General features: G+C 44.6%; 1 protein-coding gene across 8 annotated transcripts in view; it reads left to right on the top strand.

Annotated features, from left to right (window-relative positions):
• Positions 1–9,006, top strand: part of LRRC6 (leucine rich repeat containing 6) — a 94,855-nt gene extending 85,849 nt beyond the window's left edge. For all 8 annotated transcript variants that reach the window (XM_025393939.1, XM_025393938.1, XM_025393940.1 and 5 more), the window contains one exon: positions 6,946–9,006. In XM_025393939.1, coding sequence (XP_025249724.1) covers positions 6,946–7,120 — 175 coding nt within the window. In that variant the 3' untranslated portion in view covers positions 7,121–9,006. The remainder of the gene's footprint in view (positions 1–6,945) is intronic.
• The last annotated feature ends 6,232 nt before the right edge of the window (positions 9,007–15,238 follow it).

The following is a 15,238-nucleotide window of genomic DNA, read 5'->3' as shown; positions in this document are numbered from 1 at the left end:
CTCAAGTGATCCTTCCGCCTCAGACTCCCAAAGTGCTGGGATTACAGGCATGAGCCACTATGCCTGGCCTAGTTGTTTATTTTTTACTGTGAGCTACTGCATATAGAACAGTTCTCTGAGTGACCTTGGACCAACCCTTTCCCCCTACTTTCTTAGTTGTAGTTCACAAGAATAATTGTGGAATGTGCTGGGAATACAACATCTTGAGATAAGAGGGAGCTGGCTGAAATAGCCTCAGTTCTGTTTCAGTCGCCTTCCCCACTCCGGAAACATATGTCCTTCAAAACTTCATCCCAGTGATCATGTGGTCCAGGGGTATACAATCCAGGACGGGCTGCTTCCTGGGGTCCCTGTGCTGGGGTACAAGTGGGGCATGTGCAGAAGAGATGCCATCTGCTTCCCAGGCAGCTTTCCTGAGCTTTGGGGTGCAGCCCCCAATGCACCTATGGTTTCTGTTGTTCTCTGCTGCCTGTCTATAAGGAATAAATCTGCTTCATGCAGCCTGTTGTATATGGGGGTGTTCTGTTTTACTGGACTCCGGCAAGTTGGTAACCAGTGCACAGGCAACTTGCTTCACACTCCACTGCCTAGGAAAATAGTCTGGTGCTTCCTTAGAGGCCTGGGAGGTACTTGGCCAGGGAACATTGGCATGTGCTGCAGAGAAAAACACTGCCAATTTGGAACCACTTTCATCTAAATTCAAGATTGAGGATTTTTAACCAAAAACTGCTATAAACTTTCTAGCTTGTGGTGACAACTCAGTTTTCCTCGGCCCCACTGAAGCAGCTTTCCTCAAAGTGCCTTGCGGAGGTGAGCAGTGGGCATTTACTTCTCGTTCACTCTTAAAACAAGAGAAGCTCTTTGGCACTGCACCCTTACTATGGAGAGGGTGTCCCGTTAGACTGCCCACCTGGCATGTTCAGGGCCTTGGCCTCTGTCTTCAGACTCCATAAGGTCAGATTGACCAAAGTACAACTTCAAGGGCTCCCCAACTGCTCTCAGGGCAAGGTGGCTTCAGGCCTCTGCTCCTCCTTCTGAGTTCCCACTTTCCTTGATTTCTGACCTTGTAGTTCCTTGTGATCTTATCAAGTCTTTCATGATCTCAAGAAAGTTTTCAGTGGGAGGTGGGAGTCTTTGGTCCAAATATGCTAGCTTACTAGGACACCAGAAAAAGTTCTTTCTTTATGTTTTTTGATAAAAGGAATGAATCTCTGATGTGTTTTGCACTTAGTGATTGATTTTAGGCATTTTCTTTTTCTTGCTTACTTCCATGATGATAAATCTATTGATTTTGTCTTCCAGCTAGTCTTACTGGATTCTAGAGGTGATGTTTCTGAAGGTCAGGTGATGGGTAAGACCAGTGATGGGCATCTGTCCTCTGACATTAAGGCGGGGAAAACAAAAGAGAAAAGGCCCCTCTTCTCTTTATTTTGGAGATTACTATGATCCTCAAGTGCCCCGGGCTTAGCTGCTCACTGTTTCTGACTCCAGAGATCCATGAGTAATTGAAATCCTCTATTGTGATTTAGTTCACAGCACTTTGGGAGGCCAAGGCAGTGGGATCACCTGAGGTCAGAAGTTCAAGACCAGCCTGGCCAACTTTCGGCAAAACCCCGTTTCTACTAAAAATGCAAAAATTAGCCAGACATGGTGGTGTGCACCTGTAGCCCCAGCTACTTGGGAGTCTGAGGTGGGAGGATCACTTGAACACAGGAGGTGGAGGCTGCCGTGAGCCAAGATTGCACTACTGCACTCCAGCCTGGGCAACAGAGCAAGACGCCATCTGAAAAAAAAATTGAAAAGTACCATGTCAATATCAGTGGCTATTGTTATTAACATAATTATTAATTATTTGTACAACTGAATAACTCTACTAAGTGATAACTACAATTATAAAAACTTAGTCATAACTGGTCTAATTTACCTAGGTAAAGATTCACATTAGGTTATGGGATTCCTGGTTCCCAGGGAGAAGTTGGCATTCTTTTCCCTATGTTTCTATATGTACTGATAGATGATATTTGGACCTGACTTGTATCAGGATATATTTGGCTACTAGTAATAGAATACCTTTAAAATGTAGGATGTTTTATTGCCTCAAAGAACAATTATTCTGGAAGAAGGTGCTTTTGTAGGTGGTTCGCCAGCTTAGCAGTTAAGACCCCAGGTCAGCATCTTTGTATTCTATTGGCCTTTCCTTGAGTGTCACAGATGAACTCTGGAGTTTCAAATAGCAAATCCTCATACTAGCACCCTCCGTGAGAAGGAAGGCTTGGTAGGCAAAATGGTAGCCTCCAAGATGGTGGTTTCAGTGGGGGCATCATGGCTGGAAGGGCAAGTAGGAGCTCCTAGAATGCTGATAATGTTCTGCTTCTTAATCCACGGTGCATTCAATTAATGAAAGTTTCACTCTTATGATTTGGTCACTTTTCTATACATGTATTGCACTCAATAAAAAGGCTTAAAAAGTATTAAAGTCACCACATAAGAAATGAAATATCTGTGCTTGCCCCAATCCTGAGCCTGACCCTCAGCTTCAGCCTCTAATGGACCCCTGCCCCTCTCCCTTCTCCCACATCTGCATCAGTGAGGAGGGGAAGGGATGGGGGGGCTCAGTGATGGTGTGAGCATCAGATAAGACTGTGAACATACAGGTTGAGTATCCCTTATCCAAAATGCTTAGGACCAGGCTTGCTTTTATTTTGGATTTTTTCAGATTGTGGAATATTTGCATGATACCAGTTCAACATTCCTAACTGGAAAATCTGAAGTGCTCCATTGAGCATTTCCTTTGAGCATTATGTCAGTGCTCAAAAAAGTTTAGATTTGGGGGCATTCTGGATTTCGGAACTTCAGGTTAGGGATACCCAACTTATATTGAGAGATGATTAAAAACGGCAACACATCCCTTTCAATTCACCAAAACAACTGGGTCAATTTGGTCAGTCAAATTGTCTCACTTGGGCACACATCATATAGCTTCTTTAAGTACAATAATGACTATATCACATCTCTTTTTCCTAATGACAATAGTATTATTTTATCTTCTTAGTAAGGTTATTGAGGATAGGAAGACAGCTTTTCATTTTCAGTCTCCAGGACACACACAAACCTGGGTGCATAGTAGGTACTCAGTAAACACTTATTGAATGAACGGGTACATGAATTGTGAGAAGCCAATGAAAGAGAAGGTAAATTATCTTGTTGTGACAAATAGCAATTAAAGAAAAATTGGAAACTTAGCAGGACAGTAACAAGAAGTAGTGTCAGTGTTCTGTTTTCTAACTATATTTACATGACACTAAATATAATAAATAGGTTGCTAAACATCATTCCCTTACTTGAAAAATCCATCTCTAATTTTCCTAAAAATAAGCACACTCCTTACTGCTTGAGTATCTAAAAGTGAAAAGAAAAATGTGATGGGCGAGGTGCCCCAGTTCCCAAGAGTTGTGGCACCAGCACTTGCCGCAGAGCTGAAGACTTTCAGCGTCTTACCTTAAACACTTCTCCAGGCAGCCTCCTCAACAGATTACCTTACCCAGCCATCCAAGCTTCCCTCACTCACCCAGGCCCTACCCTGACTGGACTGGGCCAGACACTCCCACTCCTTCCCCCATCCCCACCTTGGGCACCTCACTCTCTGCAGATATCAGGCTAAGAGTAAGCAGAACAAATATTTTCTTACCTGTTGTCAGTGTTACCTCTCTGGAATGTTCTTCCTCCTCAAAATCTTGGAAAATACCACCCCCACCCTGCCCCCAGTGCCAGGTGCCAAGTTCCCTTACTCTATGATTCCTATCGTAATTCTTTCCAGGCCTTGGTGATGTTGTCTCCTTGTGCTTTAACCTGACTTGTTTATCCTGCTTGCAGAGCCCTTGCCACCCTGGTGCAAAATAGCCAAGTATATGTGTGTCCTCCTCATTTGATTATGGGCACACACCATGTCTTACTCATCTTTAAATTCCTGGCACTGATTACAGCACTGCACACCTAAAAGATGTGTGCTGAAAAGCATAGTGAATTGCATTACCAACTCTTACCCATATCCTAGTACATACTGACTGATGCCACCCTTTTCCTACATGGCACTGACACTTATGGAATGCCTGCTGTGTTTCTGGCACTTCTCTGTGTCCTTTACATGGATGAACTCATTTGATCTTGACAGAGGCCCTATGTTCATTGTCATCATCCCTATTTTAAAGATGAGGTCTTTGAGGCACAAAGTGGCTGAGTAACTCACAAGGGCCAACAGCTTAGCAGGTAGAAGCCAGGATCTTGCAAGCTACCCTAGATGCTCTACTGCCTCTTGACTTGCAGTAACGAACTTTGTTTCTTGATTACCAAGAAATAAATGAGACGAAAGAGGGCCTAGCAGGTTGTGGGTTTACTGTGTTGTAACACAATTCATGCTGACCTGGAGAACTGTTTGTTTTGATGGATATAAGCTTATGTGCCAAATGTCAAGAATAGAAAACCCCTCTTTATGCTGTGTGTTTGGTGCCTCATTTTCTGTGAGGAACAGTATGGTGATGTGAATACCAGAGATTTGGATTCAGTTCCCAGCTAGTTCTGCCTGTGTTTATCTGTGGGACCTTGGCTGACTATTCCTCTTGTCCTCCCACTGGGTCTGAGGATTGGATGACACAAGTAAAGGCCTTAGCATGGGGCTCAACAAAAGACAGTGTGTCGAGGGTCCCCAGGATGACCCCAGGTTCAGAGATTAATTAGAGGAACTCACAGGACTCAGCATATAATTACGCTCATGGCTAAGATTTGTTGCAGCAAAAGAATAGGAGGCAAAATCAGCAAAAGCCTAAGTCCAGAAAAAGCCAGGTGCAAGCTTCTAAGGGTCCTTTCCCTGTGGAGTCACACAAGACATGCTTAATTCCTCCCGCAATGGGTTGCAACAACACATGTGAAATGTTGTCCATCAGGGAAGTTGATTAGAGACTGAATGCTCAGGGTTTTGTTGGGTGCCGGTGGTAGGCACCCTCTGCCTAGCAGGTGCCAATGTTATGCAGTCCCAGAAGGAAAGCATAAACCAAATTGACTGCACACATTGCACATTGCAAGGCATAGTGAGCTACCCTTATTGTTTAGGGAAAGTTTCATGTGGCTGTAGGGAACAGCTTACCAGCCAATGCCCAACCTTGCAGGCCTACCTTCTAAAGATAGTCATCTCTGGTCTGCCATGTTTACTGTTTTCTGCACAGTCAGCCACCAACCTTATGATGACTGACTATGCAGAAAAGAATAAGCAGCATCATAGCTGACACCACAAAACTCTATTCTTTTAAAGGCAGGTGGTTCAGTGAATACTGTGGCCCCGAGGCATCTGAGAGGAAGGTATGTTCAGGACATGACCACAGCACCATTCATTTCTCTGGAGCATTAATTCTGTCTTTACTGCTCACCCACATTCCTTCACATCTTTCAGGGCATCTTTGAATTCCCACCTCTTTCATCCCTTCAGAGGCTACACAAGCCCCTTTCCATTTTTTCTCCTTCCTGTGGCATATGGAGTTTATGGTATGCTGTTTGGACTTCTGAATATACTATTTCATATTCTTTGTATATTTTGTATTTTTTCTTCAGCAGGTCCTTGTGTATTAGTCAAAATAGTGTGGAGGATCAAAAACTCAAATGCCTTCAAGGGCTAGGCAGATTACAGAAATGAAGGGAGATGGTTGCAAAGACAATAGAGAGCTGACACTTTCAAAAGAAAATGGAATCTTCCTGCCCTGACAAAGGGTGTTCACTGGATGAGCTTAGTCTGAAGGCATCAGTTTAGAGCTCCTGGATTCAACTGACTGTGATTTTCTTTAGGTCAGAGATAATTTCTTATATAATTTCATTATTTCCCCAATAGAAAAAAAATGGTTTTTTCACCTATTCAACAACATTTATTCAATACAGCCATCTGCCTAGGATAAAAGATGAAAAAGACAAAATCTTTGCATCAGAGATAAAGTATTGTGTGAAAACAGACACATAATGAAACAGGTATATGACAGTGTCATAAATTCTATGTTCAAGCCACATTGTGCTATTAGATATTACCAGGAACCAGGTCTGTTTGCACAGACCATGGTTTCCCTGGTGCCTATACAGCACCTGGAATATCATAGATATTTAACATGTATCTGTTCAATGAACATTTGAATGAATGGTGCAGTGACTCCAAAACAATTTGACTGATTATCAATATAATTTGGGGGAATGTTATAAAAATACAGGCCACCGGGCCCAACTCCAGTCTTATTGAATCAAAATTGCAGGGAATGCAGTCCAGAGACCTGATTACCTACAGTTTTCTATCTGACCATGATATTGGGAACATTGGCCAACCGAGGTGCCCCCTTCTTCTGTTTCATGCTTGCTATTGCCGAGAGAACTGAGTGAGTGCAGAAGGCACAGGTTCTTGTGGGAGGAGAGGTTGCTGGGGCTGCACTTAGCTATGCACTTGAACTTGTCGTGTAGATGCCCCTGCCAAACCCCTACAAGTTAGATTGTCTGAAGCAGGAGGGTTCAGAAGCCTGATGAGCTGCATTAAGGAATAAGACCTCCGTGGAAGGATTCAGTTATTAATCTTGGCTGTAGGGCTTTGCTTGCTGTATCATTTCAGTTATCAAATACAAATTCTTAGGGAGGTAAAGTTTCACAGGTGACATCTCCTCCAATTGCCTGTGGACTAGCAGAAGCCCAGTGACTTTTTTTTTTTTTTTAAGCACTTTTCTTCTCCACAGGTCAGAATCTACAAGGCTCTAAGCTTCTTGACGCTAGGGACATTCTCTCTCTCTCTCTCTCTCTCTCTCTTTCTATGCTCCAGGGACATTACTTGCCAAAGTTTGCTGAATAAATGGATGGGTGAGTTGAATCTATTTGAAATTTTAAAGGATGTAGTAGCCGTTTCTGTTTGTCTTGTTTTTGTTATTGTAGAAGCAAGCACATGGAGAAACTAGAAGTAGATCCTAGCAAGCACTCATTCCCTGATGTGACTAACATAGTTCAAGAGAAAAAACACACACCCAGAAGACGACCTGAACCCAAAATTATACCAAGCGAGGAAGACCCAACCTTTGAAGACAACCCTGAAGTGCCTCCGCTGATTTGAAATATCTGGCTGCATTGCCACTGGCTGAGACCCACCAGGTCCAGTTTTGGTTGGTGTAGAGACCACATGCATATTATTCCTGGGATTAACACAGAGTTATTTGTCAATATCGCTACTCCAGTGTTTTAACTTACTTTGCATAGTAATATCCTTAAGCTAGCTTAAAATTAAAATGTATGTCTTAAATGCTATAACTCATCATTTGCCTATAATAAAGGGTTGGTATTGAAAATGTTTAGTAAGATCATAGAACTATTGCATAAAACATTGATTATAAATCCCAAAATTGTCTACTTATACAAAGTATTAATTCATAGATAAAAGGACTGAGTATTAAATTGGTACTTCAGCAAATTGGTCAAGCTTAGAAGTTAAACCTATAATTTCAGACCCAACTGGAATACTTTAATATGATTTTAAACAGCATTTCCATTTTCCTTCTCATGATGTGTCTGCTTTCTCTGGTGGCATGGTATAATGGCAAGAATACGAGTTTTTAAGCCAGACACCCTGTGTTTGGATTTCAGCTCAATCACTTTGTAAAGACCTTCAGCAAGTCCTTTAATTCTCTGAGCTTTAGTGGCTTCATGTATAATCTGGGAATAATAACACTTGCCTCACAGGTTTGTCTCAAGATAAATGGCAGAAAGCACTTAGTACAGTGTCAGCCATTCATTGAGAGCCTCCTCTCTCTCCTTCTTCCATTTCTCCTCTCTCTCCTCCTCCCCTTCTCCTCTCTCTCCTCCTCCCTGCTTCTTCTTCCCCTCCCTCCCCAATTACTTTTCTCCCCTTATTCTCTTTCTTCACTTTTTTACTCCCCATCCCACTCTTCCTCCACTATTTCCTTCTTTACTTTTTAAATATCTTACCTCTTCTTTATCTAGAACATTATGAATTCAGTATTTCACATACATTGTAGGACAAATTACTGTTACTCTGATCATGATATAGCAGCATTTGAATCAGTTTCCCCAAATATTCATTCAACAAATACTTATTAAGCAACTATTCAGTGCTAGCCCCCTCTCTGTTCATCAGGGATTTAGTAGTAACAAAGCAGACAAATACATACACACAGACTATGTCAGGTGGTGTTCAGAGCTGTGAAGGAGAGTCAGAGTGAGGGGATCAAGGGTGATGGGTGCTTTTTCAGACAGGGCCATTCTCTATTAAACAGGCTTCCAATAGAAGACTCTGCTAATGTTTAGCAGATAACCAAAATGCATCAGTTAGAAAAAATGTGATGAGAATGAGGGACTGGTTATAGGAATGCAATTGGACACAAATCTGGGAAGAGCTGTGTAGTGAAGCTCTGGAAGGGAGAGGTAGAGAATTGGAAGAAGCAGCACTGGCGCAGGTAGACAATTCAGAACTTGCACAGAATCTGAGAAGCTGAAGTAGGACTGTGACTGGGAGCTTATGGAGAGGTCTATGGAAATTATCATGCTGCTGAAATTGTTGCCTCTATTTATCTGCTACCCCACTGGTCCATGGCCAAGATTCTGGTGGATGGGCTTGAAGCCAGCCTTCGTCAGCAGGCCTGCAGTAAGAAAGATGGGATGGACACGCAGCGGTGGAGATCGAGGGTCAGCTGCAGCAGGCTGACCCTCTGCATCTCTCCGTCACTGCAACTGATGGAGATGACTAAGTGTAACACCTTTCTTCATGGTCAACTCTATCCAGGAACCACATAGGGAAGGAAATTCTGGAAAATGGTTCCCAGCCTTAGCCAACTTGACGTATTATAATCCACCAGAACGCAAACTCTACCAACTTGGAAATCATGTACATTTGTCAGGACCGTATTTAACTTCTACATAAAGAGAAAGCAAAATTATACTTTTGACCAAACTAATACAATTATCCATTAAACAAACAAAACTGTGCTATCTGTTATGGACTGAATAATTGTGTACTCACAAAATCCATATGTGGAAGCCCTAACCCCCAGTGTGATGGTATTTGGAGGTGGGCCTTTGGGAGATAATTGGATTAAATAGTATCAGAAGGGTTGGTTCCTCATGATGGGATCTGTGTTCTAAAGAGGAAGAGACACTGGAGACCGCTCTCTCTCAGTCATCTGAGGACATAGTACTAAGTCAGGAGGAGATCTCGGACTTTTGGCCTCCAGAAGTGGGAGAAATAAATTTCTGTTGTTTTAAGTACCCAGTCTATGGTACTTTTTTTGTGGCAGCCCAAGCAGATGAGGACATTATCCCTCTCCCAAAAAAGATATACAGAGTCCTACATGTGACCTTATTCATCCATGACTGACGGTTATTTCTCTTCTGGAGGAGTCACGCTCTCATTTTTATATCCTGTGAATTAACTATTGAGATATAAAGTTAGCCACTATTAACACATCTTATTTTAGAATGGAAAAAAAAGAAACAAAGTGAAGGGATTTACATCTATAGATAAATTCCTATGTGGATGGAAATATGTGGTCCACGGTGTTATTTTGGGTCCCCAGGAATTACCATTGTTTCAGAGCCAATGTCCAGTAATCCCTGAAATGTCTGGGTGTTTCTTTCCTCTCAGTGCACAGTCACCCTCGTAAATGCGGGTCCCTTTGCAGAAAGCTAGAAGGAAGATTTACAGAATAAAATTTTGGCAGTATAGCAGGGTTCTTCCCCAAGGAGATCCAGCTGTCAGGTAGTAAACCGGGAGGATATCTGCGGGAAGAGCGTTCCAAAACCTAGACAGATTTTTATATATGGATATGTGTGTTTACACACATATATATTCTTATCAAAGCAAGGAAGAAATACCATCACTACTATAGATCTTGTGTTTGAAGCTGATCACGTGGCTGCAGCTGGTAACTGATATTTATAACCACCTTCTTCCACTACTTATTTCATGTTACCTTTCCTTCAGCAAGCCACTCCACGGGGTAGTTCCTGACGTCATGGGGCAACTCAGTCTTCATTCCTGCACATTCTATGCTACTGACAGTCCTATCTGTATTGGGCTGTTTAGTTTTCCATTTACTGTTACCACAAAACTGGAAGTACTAAAAAGATGCCCCAAGAATTATCTGCATTTCAGTTAAATCCCTCCGTCTTCTTTCCTACTGCCCGTGAGCAGTAGCTATTCATTTTCTTGTGACGGTGAAATCACCCAGCCAGTACACTGACTTCCTTCTTTGCGTGTTAGTTCACAGCACAAAGACCCCAACATGGCCCGATTTGTCTCCACTTGCAATCAGAAGGCAGCATTGTTGTGTTTTCTGATGAAAGCACTCTTTCCTTTGGAACCAATCTCTCTAAACCAGCAGAGCCCCAGGTTCCAGAGGCAGGAAGTAAAATGTTGTCAAGTTAATTAGTAGGGGCAGTAGTAAGCAGGCCATACTCATTCCCATCCCTTGGTCCCAGATCTGTGCATCTTGGCTGTGAGAGAAACAGCACCATATATTGAATGGGGATTCAGATTCTATGTTATATCCCAAGGAACATTACCTCATCCACAAAAAGCATTATATCACATGCTGGCACTTTAATTAAACCTTCAAAAGGCCACTTCATTGTTCTATCAGGCCAGCTGCTCCGGGTAAGTTCATTGAATTCTATAGCATCATTCTATTGGCATGCTTCATTTGCTGGAAATTGAGTCGCTGGTTAGAAGTGACGCTCCATGAAATACTATGACAGTGAATACGGCATTTGTTAGGTAAGTCCACAGATGGTGGTTTTGGCAGAAGCGTTGTAGGGAAGGAAGAAAGATTTATGTTCAGAATAAGTGCATTTTCCAGTGAAAATAAGGGTCTTTCTCTTCCATAATAGAATTGTTCTTGTATAATCAACTTGCCACCAGGTGGCTGGCCGGTCCTATAGGGCCTTTAAGTGGCTATAAGTGGGACTAAGTGTTGGCTTCTACTTTTGTCATATTTGTCACTGTGAAAGTCCAAAAACATCTGCAAATTACTGGACATTCTTTCCATCAAGAGGTGGAGTCTCTGCCCTCTTACCTTGAATCTGGGCTAAACTTGTGACTTGCTTCTAACCTATAGAAATAATGTCATAAGGCTTTCATGGCCATACCACTAGATGGCTGTCATAGCCACACCAATTCTGGTTCATTCTCTTGGGACACTTGCTCTGGGTGAATCCAGCCACCATGGGAGAAGTTCAACCACTCTGGGACTGCCATGCTGGAAATGCCAAACATGGGTGTTCCAATCACAGCCTCAGCGGTGTTCCTGGCTACCGCATCAACTTCCAAACAGACAAGTCTGCCATCTTTTATGTCCAGTCCAGTCAAGCCTTTAGATTACTGCAGTTCTAGTCAACATCTGGCTGCAACAGCAGGAGAGATCCCAAGTGAAAACTGTCCCGCTGAGCTTTCCCAAAATTGAACCCACAAAATTGTGGGCAAAATACAATGGTTTTAATCTACTAAATTTGGTAGGTAACTTTTCGTTTGGTAGCAGTAGCAATCAGAACGTATTTGGCACCTGGAGGTGGGGCTTTACCAAAACAAAAACCTAAGACATATGGTTATTGCTGGGGGCCAGGGAGCAGTCAAGCTGGAATGACCCTGAGGTGGCTGATGCATTTGGATGCTCCAGGAAACAGACACCAAGAAGAAGTTAGAACTGCAAGAGATTTACTGGGGGGTAATGCCTAAGGAAGAAGGAGAAAAGGGGGAGCAGAAGTACAAATGGAAAGCCTTAAGACTTTCAAGCTTAGATGTGACTTTGACACCTGTAAAATGAGGCAGAAGGAAGAGGAAGGAGGATTGGCTAGAAGGACCCTCTAACTGCAGCTCTGAGAAAATCTCAGCCAATGGGGAGCTCCAGCACAAAGACTGTCACAGAAGACGGGCATGTTGGGCAGAAATGGCCAAGCCGGGATGCCCTGCCATGTAGAGTTATTGACTGGAAGCTGCCTTGAAGAGTGTGGGGGCCTCCGCCCGAATGCTGCAGTGGACCTGGCAGGCACTTGCCCCTGAGGTTGTCGACTCTTTGCACTCCTTGTGGCAGGTTCTGTCTGGAAGAGGTCTGAGCAGTGCATCTCTGTGGCTACACAAGACTATTAAGGAAACTTGACAGGCCCCAGGAGGCTGTCAGTGAGGATGTACAGGAAACTAAGGAACATGCTCTTCCCTGATGGAGGAAAGGAGGTCCTCATTATGTAGTAGAAGAAAATTTAGGAACTGTTGCCTATGGTAACATGAAAAAAATTTTTAATGCACCTACTGACTTGGTGCATTTAATGAAAGAGATTTCCAAATTGAATGCCGAAAGTGTCCGCTAGGGTCTTGCAGCTACAAATCACATGATACAAACAGTGATAAGCTAAAGAGGACATGTAAAGGAGCTAACCTGGCTAGGTTCAAAACTAAAACTTTCTCATCCCAGTCTCTTTCAGCAGAGTGAAACTGGCCTCACCGTAACTGTGGACCACTGTGTTGTTTGGTGTCCCCTTGGGTAGTGTTTCCCGAAGTTGGGGGTACACAGGCTGGTATGTGACTCATGCCTGAGAAGCTTCTAAATGACAGTGGGCCAGGGTCTGATCCTGTGGGCAGAATCAGTCCAGACAGCGAGAGAAGGGCTGTACTGAGGCAACGGGAGAATGTGGCCCTCTCCTAAAGCTGGCTGAGGTTCCCTGAGCAAAGGACGGCCTGGGTTCATCTAGGGCACCGTTCATTTGCACTGCCTGGAGGGGTGAGGAGACTGAAAGAAGAGGTGGGAGTGTGCTGCAGGACACTAGGGACTGAAGATGGAATCTCAAAGGATTGGAAAGAACCAAGGATGTAGGAGAGAGGGACAAACAGAGAACCTCTGAAGGAGCTAGGAAAGGTCTCAAGAGGGAGAAAAACTGCCTCCAATTCTCCCCCAACCCTGCAGAGCAGGAAGCCTGACCAAGCCCCTAAGAGCAGTCAAGGTCCTATGTTTCCTAGCCTTTGACTTGAATGAATAAGGGAGGGGGTGGTCACCAGGACCCAGAGAGACAGCTGAGTCCAGTAGGCAACTGACAGGAGCTGCGAACCTCTTCCAGGGGCAGCCAGCCCAGTGCCACCCACAGGGAGACAGCTGGGAGAATAGACATCTTAACCTGACTCCCTCCTTCCCTCCTATCTCTTGCTAAAGCTTCCCAGTGACCAAAACCCACTGGAAGCCAGAGGCAAGGGAGCCTGTTGATGGGGTCCTTCAAGGTCATCTTCCTGGGCACACAGCACGGTGAAGGGTGGGGGAAGAGTCAGCATTCTCCCTTTTATCTTCCTTCCTCCCCCACTCCACCTCTCCCACACTGCAGGAGGGGGCTAGATATCCAGAGTCCAGTAGACCATGACCTGAGCAGGATGAGAGAAGGGAGAGGAAGAACTCCATTGCCGCCACCTTTTCTGTTGCATTTCTAACCTCAGCATCCTGAGAAGGGGACTGAGGAGGGAGAGGAGACAGAGGATGCAATGCCAGGGTTTTGACCATTTTAGGGACAATCTCATCTCTGAATATAGATGAAGAATATGAGTCCAATGGTTGAAGGGCCAAGAAGAAATGCCACAGGATCAGCCTAAGTCTTCATCCAGGGGCAGGAAAGGGCCACCCCCACTGAAGAAAGGTGAAGGCATAGTGGGAGACAAATCTGTTGTGTTTGGATCACACTGACAAGGTTAACATTCATGCTTAAAAGTTCGTGGATAATAAGCAGTGATTCCAGAACCTGGCACTCCGGCTGCTCCTTCCAAAGTCCCCCGTGCCACCCTCTCATGCTCTGCCTCTGCTCCTTTTTTACTTCTGGGGACCTGGTTTGTTTATGGCTCCCACATGAGCACCGCCAGCAGCAGGAGAGGCCTTCAGTTCTCCTCCCAGTCCTCACAAGGAGGAAACTTATCAGGCATGATGCCCAATGCCCTGCATGCCATGCATTTTCCTTCCGATTTTCTTCTCAGGCCTTTCTTGAGCAGCATGAACCAGCCCTGTGGTATCAATGCCCATCCCGGCCACCGTCCCCCACACAGCTGTTTGTGTCTGCATTCTCCTCCTGGCTGCCATGATGAGCCTGGCAACTGCATGCCCCTGCATGTGAGTGGCATGCAAATGTCCAGGTGAGACCACTGACAGTGACCACTGAGGAGATGTGAGTCTGACTCAAGCCCCCCAGGCCTGAGTGGCAGTGTCCTCCTTCCACGCTCACGGGAAGGCTGCCCTCCATGTGATAGCTGATTTGCAGCATGCGGTGTGTATCTGTCACCCTTTGCAGCCTGTCACAGCTTTCCTGATGCATTTGGATGGAAAGTGCTACCCCATCTGCAATTGACGCATGTCAGGCCAATGCGTCTACCACTCTGTGGCAGACCCAAGCTAAATTAGTGGTTCTCTTCTACGTCTGCTCCCTAGTTATTGCTCTTTGCATTTGGTCTGGTGTTTTCCTTGTATTCGAGATCAGCTGCAGCTTGTCCAGCTGCTAGGGCTCTCCACTTAGCACACATTTACCAAGGACCTAGGAGGTGTGAGGAGCCATATCAGGTGCCAGGGAAGATTCGCTTGCAAGGTCCCATGATTCCAGTTCTCATGTTCCTTCGCTGAGGACTCTGCTCCCTCCAGCCATCACATGAAGGCTGGTCACTGAGGGTCGCCTCTTCCCTCCCAGCTCTGCTCCATATGCACCCCCTCCCAGGGCCCAGTCTCATGGCTTCTGCCACCAGCTCTGGTTGGATGCCCCTGAAATCTCCATTTTAGGCCTTGAATTTGTGCCTAAACTTCCTCTCTCTTCTCCTGGATGTCTTATACGTGGTTCCATACAAAGTTCAGTATCTTCCTCCTCATTTTTTCTGCCGCTTCATCTTATTCTGCCTCTTCTGGCTTTTGTTTTATGGATTAACTTTCCAATCACCCAGATTAGAAAACATGGTCACTGCTTCCTATATTCAACATTCAACTGGCAACTAACTCCTGTACATGCTACCTCAAAGAAAGCATCTCCAGTTCTCTCAACCCTGTCTACATTTAATCCCCATCATCTGCTGTGCCAACGTGGCCCCAACCTCTGCCCTCCTTGATATAAATGCCCCCTTTGACTGTTACCCAAGGGCAAGGTTGAACACATCAGATCTGGGCCCCAACCTGCTATGTGCCACACCTCCCACCACCTTTCCCACAGCACTCACCCT

The sequence above is a fragment of the Theropithecus gelada genome, chromosome 8 (genome assembly GCF_003255815.1).
Source record: "Theropithecus gelada isolate Dixy chromosome 8, Tgel_1.0, whole genome shotgun sequence".
Classification (NCBI taxonomy): Eukaryota; Metazoa; Chordata; class Mammalia; order Primates; family Cercopithecidae; genus Theropithecus; species Theropithecus gelada.
This window is presented reverse-complemented; position numbering and strand designations above follow the sequence as displayed.